At 37.5% G+C, this 6,385-nt stretch overlaps 1 protein-coding gene across 1 annotated transcript; it reads left to right on the forward strand.

Annotated features, from left to right (window-relative positions):
- On the forward strand, positions 1-4,346 carry LOC109224306 (carbon catabolite repressor protein 4 homolog 3). Its single transcript, XM_019388892.1, has 12 exons — positions 1-399; positions 485-651; positions 748-813; positions 935-987; positions 1,077-1,158; positions 1,890-1,976; positions 2,794-2,886; positions 2,961-2,993; positions 3,119-3,231; positions 3,871-3,982; positions 4,071-4,156; positions 4,247-4,346. The coding sequence occupies exons 1-12, from the start codon at positions 150-152 to the stop codon at positions 4,344-4,346; spliced, it is 1,242 nt and encodes a 413-aa protein (XP_019244437.1). The 5' UTR covers positions 1-149.

Raw genomic sequence — 6,385 nt, forward strand, 5'->3', positions numbered from 1 at the left:
CTTTACATTAATAGAACGTGAAAAAAGAAAAAAGAAAAAAGAAAAGGCGCCCCTTGATGCGTGGTCTCATAACGACCTTTGGTCACTGTGGCGCTTAACCACTCACCGTCCTCGGCTTAACCGGTCGATTCATAGTTACGCTCTTTCCTATGGGCTGCTGCAGTGCCGGTTCCCCGTGGCTAACCACGCCCAGTCTAATCAGCAACGCCGCCACTCGCAGCTTTCGGCCTATATTCAGCTTATGCTGTATTAAGTTCCCTCGTAATTACACCTCTTCGCCGACGGCTTCCTACAGCCGGCGGTGGTACAACCCTGAACGTCGCAGACAGCTCAGTCCAGCACCGGACATTATCCGCCATTGGGTGGAAGGAGATGCTCTTTCCACTGTTCCACCTCAAGGTCAGTCCCTTTGGTCAACTAACTGCATGTTGTTTGTATTTTTTGTTAATGCTGAAGTTTGATTTAGTGTTGGAATTTGGTGTAGCAGAAAGGTTTACCGTTGTTTCGTATAACATATTGGGAGACAGGAATATTTCGAAACATGGAGATCTCTACAGAAATGTTCCTTCGAATTACTTAGATTGGGACCATCGCAAAAGAGTTATTTGTGAAGAACTCCTCGGACTAAATCCTGATATAATTTGCCTACAAGTAATTACAATTGCCTCTTGCGTATTAATATTTTTAAATATGTCCATGTTTTGGATATGAAGCTAATTGAAGAATTCTATTAATGCGATTGATTAGGAGGTGGACAAGTATTATGATCTACTAAACGTTTTGGAGAAAGCTGGTTATCTCGGCTCCTATAAGGTTACTCCACTCTAAACCCGCCAGCCTCCCTCCAAACTGAAATAAGTGGAAAATTGTATCATCATTCATTATAAGACTTGCTGTTGGAAAATATAATAATGTGTTACTTTGACCATGGTAGAGGCGCACGGGCAGTTCTGTTGATGGCTGTGCTATGTTTTGGAAAGCTGATAAGTAAGTGCTATAAGTAAATATTGTACCTCACAGTTAGTACCTGGATCATTTTGCTTGTTTGGACTGAAATGAGTACTTGCTCATGCCAGGTTTCAGTTGTTAGAGGGTGAAAGCATTGAATATAGGCAGTATGGTCTCCAGGATAATGTCGCTCAGCTCTCTGTTTTTAAGGTAGCAGTTGTAAATTACAATTTTCTTTTACCTACTGTAATTTCATATAGCCTGTAGATGTGACAAGCAGGGACGAAGCTACATTCACTTAAGGGTGGTCAATTGACCACCCTTCGTTGAAAATTACACGGTATATACAGGTAATATATTAAGTTTTAGAGGTATATAACATATGTTGAACACCCTTTGTCGGCAAATTTTTTTCACTTTATTCAAGTTTAGACACCCTTGGAAAGACCAGTGAGAGTGATGAAAGAATGCTCAAAATCCGGATAATCCATGAGATGGGGTTCAAATATGTAAAGTAGATATAAGACGAAGATAACCAAACTAAAAACATGAGATAAACTGGACGACAACCTAAACATAAGCAATTAACTAGTGCTCAGTGGTTGATCTAAAGCTCCTCAGGCTTCACGTTCTGTGGAATATGCATATGTGACAGCTAGTGGCTTAAGACCTCTTATCCAAGACTTCCTGCTTGCTTAGCAGTGCAGATCACTTCTAATAGGTCAAGCTTTGAACCAATTTGAACTATGCAGGTAGTTAAGATCTGGAGCATTTGATTTTGCTTATCTCTGTAAGCATGTCTCTACTATTCTGAACTGGATGTTTCTTCTGATTTCATTTCCCAGAGTGATTTGTCCAGATCACAGTTTTTTCTTAGTTTCATTCTTATTTAATCATATCTCTTTCGATTTTGTATGTCTAACTTCATCTGGTACAGACAGATGCGTGAAGCCCAGTCAAGGAGGCTAGTAGTTGGGAACATTCATGTGCTATATAATCCAAGCCGTGGAGATGTTAAGCTTGGTCAAGTAATATCCTGCATTCTGAGTTAACTCTCTATTTTTTGCATTTTAATATTTGATTGGCAACTGACCTTACATGGCAATTTACCTTGACAAGGTATAATAGTTAGACAAAGAACACTAGCATGTCCAAGGGATGGAAATCTCCCTTTGTGTTTTAAGCCTAAACTGCTTGTTCTGATGCATGTTTTAGTAATGCAAATTACATTGGCCACTAATTGTTATAAACACTAGAATTTTTTGAAAATGCATATTTCCATGCACATATAGTAATTCCTTCTATTTTTTGAAAATTTTGTTTGATGGGATTAAATTTGTCTTCTGTTCGCATATTGAAATTTGTTGCTGGAGGTTTCTGGATCAAATGGCTTTCAAATTGTCTCAAACTGGAAGAGTGCATCCTATCTGGTTATTAGAAAATTCAAGTGAAATATAAATGGAAAAATCAACTTGTCAAATAGTTGTTCTCCATAGCTCTTACTGCTTAGGTACATGGGTAGAGTGTCTCTTATTCATTTGGACTTCAATCCTGTTTCCATCTGCATACCACTTGACATCTGAACAGTCTCTCTTTGTAAAGAAAGACATTTTCTTAACCTTTTTTCATGCAAGATGGTAAAATAGGTGTGCTACATTGTGGTAACCGGATTCTAGCTCTTGCTACAAAATGGATGTTTTTCCTCTTCTGGTAGCATGCTTAACTTTAGACATAAACTGTTTAAGTTCCCCAACTGTCAATATATTGAGGAGTGGTGCAAATGATTTCAATTTTCCTTCAGTTGTCTCCATGCTGTTACTTTTTTGCTGAATATTCTTCCTTCAGATTCGCTTTCTTTCATCAAGGGCTCACATACTTTCAGAAAAGTGGGACACTGCACCTATTGTGCTTGCAGGTGATTATAACAGCACTCCGCAGGTGTGGATCACTGAAATTTATCTTCAAAACTCACTTTGCTGGAACAATTCTTATTTGTTTATCCCTTGTGACAGAGTCCAATCTACAAATTCTTGTCATCATCTGAGGTAATATGCAGACCCCAATTCAGCATCGGTTGATGCAATATTAAGTTACTTCTTAATTCATATGAACTGCATGCTTTTTGGAGGAGTTGTTTGCTTCTCATAGGATTTGTTATTTTATATTGCAGCTCAATCTCATGCTACATAACCGAAGAGAGTTATCTGGTCAGAGACAATGCCATCCCTCTCAAGTTCTTGGTCTTAGAAGAGAAAAGGGGATTTTGTTTGTTCTAATGGACAGGTGAAGCTTAGATCTGTCAGTACTTATTATGTCTTTCGAAAGTCTATGCGCTCCTATAAATTCCGATAGCTAGAGTGTACATAGCAGTGTTCATAAAACCTAGGGGGCCATAAGTTGCTTCCGTTTGTGTTTCATGAGAAAATAATGTGGTGTTTTCTAAGAACGAATTTCTTCTCTATACCTCATTCTCTCTCAACTTCACTATACCGTATGGTCAAACTCTTGATACTTTAAAGTAAACTAGCCTTTTTTGTAAGGGAAAGTAAACTAGCCATTTACACAAGGCTTAGAAACTTGATGGAAAAAAAAGAAAATAAGACATGCAAATAACTCCTCTAACTATTTATTTTTTGATAAGAAAAGAGGGATGCAACACGAGGACTTCCAGGGGGTCACCCGTCCTAGTACTGCTCTCGCCCAAGCACACTCCTGTGACTATTTATTACGTTGGTTGTCGTTGCATTTATTTGGGGTCGACTATTAATGCCCTTAAAAAATTCTCTGAGTGTGTTGTATTCTTAATGTGTTGATATTTGAGATTTCTGATGTCAATTTGTTTACTTTTGAGAAAAACTGAATTCTTTGAATTTTCGTGTGATTCTGATTTAGAATTTGTTGTGTGCATGCAATTGACTTCAGATTCTTGAATTCTAGCTGGAGCGAAGAGGAGATGAATGTTGCAACTGGCGCTCCTAAATCTCACATAGCTTTGCACCCTTTGAAGCTAAACAGTTCTTATGCAATGGTGAAGGTACGACTTGTCCTTTTTACCCACAGTTGACATTTTTTCCCTATGTATATTCCTCTTAGACAGAATGCTACCTCTTCCTTTTTCTTAGGGATCTCAAACAACAAGGGGTGACAATGGTGAACCACTAGCCACATCTTACCACTCGAAGTTTCTGGGAACTGTCGATTATTTGTGGTACTAATGCTGTAGATACTGCTACTTATATTTTTCTGCTAACTTTAGTGACAGGAGTAAGCACTAATAGTAAAATCCACCACAATGCAGGTATTCTGATGGTCTTGTAGCCACAAAAGTTTTAGATACTTTACCAATTAATATTTTGAAGGAAACAGGTGGTCTTCCCTTCAAGGNGAAAACGCTCTGATCTCCTATGAGAAAATTCCCAATTCTCCTTTTGGGCTTCAACTCTCACATAAAGTTCTTGTTTCGACAATTCAAAAGTTGGAGAAGGTTTTTTTACAATTAAACCGATATTCAAAATCATTCCATTCAGGATCTTTTAATCTGTCAAAACGTCGGATTTCTAAATTTTCGTAAGGCCCTCCTGGAATTCCTTCCAGAGCCTGTTGAATAATCTTTATGGATTCTGTCATTTCACCGATTCGTACTAAATAACGAGCTAATGAATCCCCTTCTCGTTGCCATTGAACCTGCCAATCAAATTCGTCGTAAGACTCATAATGATCAACTTTACGAAGATCCCATTCTATTCCGGAAGCTCGTAGCATTGGTCCCGATAAACCCCAATTTAATGCTTCGAAGTAAGCACTAATAGTAAAATCCACCACAATGCAGGTATTCTGATGGTCTTGTAGCCACAAAAGTTTTAGATACTTTACCAATTAATATTTTGAAGGAAACAGGTGGTCTTCCCTTCAAGGTATTATCCTTCTGATATAGTACCCTGAAGCTGTTAACTAGGACACATCAGATTTGGCCTAAGACATGACTAAGGTTGCAAAACATAAAGTATTGTGCTAGAAATAGATTCCTCCAACTTATAATGAAAAAAATAGTGAATTTGGATTTGTTTGCTTTACCTATAAAATATTCAGGCGTTTGATTGCACGTTTGGAATAAGGTCGTCCTGCAAGGAGCCATAGCGAGTCCTTTGGTTTCCCAAAACCTTGTCGCAACATCTTTGTTTATACTGAAGCATTAAACTTGTATTTTATATGCTGGAAAAGGAGCTGGAAGTAAATTGCAATTCTCTCGTGTTAATAATTAGAGCTTGCACCATATATATATATATATATATATATATATATATATATATATTTCTTTTTTAGTGAGCGAGCTCAAATTTCAACGCTGTTCTTGTATAAAAAAAAGTAAAAGTAGCACATTAGTTTCTTTGAGTTTGTGTGAATTTTGAAAAAATAATTAAATTATTGAAGAAAATAGAGTGCCCGGGGGGGGGGGGGGTGTACAAAAAATATGAGAATTTTGGGGAGGGTGGGTTAAGGAGAGTAGCATAAAAAATATCTTCCTAAAAAAGTATTTTATACTCTTTAACCAATTAGAAAATATTTTTCATTCACAACCAAATAAGGGAAAATAAGTGATAAAATCACTCATTTTCCATTAAAATATTTTTCCATGGAAAAAATTTTCCTTCGTGCTAAACATACCCTAAATGTTTGATTTTTATGTAAAACTACGTTTAGAAACTAGGTTTAGGGTTTGTAGATATAGTGTATCATAACTCTCATTTAATTACCTCTACGTTATAATTATTTTTTTGGTAATAAAAGATGCTTATATTAATATAATTAAGTTACATTACAGGGAGCGGTGGACCTCGATGGTTCCACAGTACAAAGAGATGTTATAATGGGCGGGCAGTGTTGTTCCGAACTAGTACTAGTAGTTGATGCTGAATTTAAATAAAAAAGGATTGTAGTGTTGGCCATATGAGGTGAATAGTGCCGCAACTGTGTAGTGCCCATATGGTCATGCATCAGGTCTACCCTCAAAAAGAGTGGAGGAATCAAAAACATCGTTGGTGTATTTTCCATTGGTAGAGTGGAGCCGTATTTTGCAAGTTTATCTGCCACTGCATTTAGCTCCCTCTATGTGTGCAAGATACTTGGACTACCCAACTATTGGAGTAGAGATCTGCATACATAAAGAATGAATGAGTAATGAAGATTATGGTTCTGTAATATTAATTACCTGAGTAGAGTCCACATCTATTTCCAGTGGCATGAAGTTATATTGTGAAGCTATACGCAGTCCTTCAAGTAATGCATGCAGTTCCATTAAGGTACAATTGCCTTCATGGTGTCTTGCTGCATAACCTCTTACCCATTGTCCAGCACAATTCATGAAGACTCCGCCTAGACCATGCTGTGTTATGAATGGTGTGGAGGCACCATCGCAATTGAGTTTATAGTACCCTTG

This window comes from Nicotiana attenuata, chromosome 3 (genome assembly GCF_001879085.1).
Source record: "Nicotiana attenuata strain UT chromosome 3, NIATTr2, whole genome shotgun sequence".
Classification (NCBI taxonomy): domain Eukaryota; kingdom Viridiplantae; phylum Streptophyta; class Magnoliopsida; order Solanales; family Solanaceae; genus Nicotiana; species Nicotiana attenuata.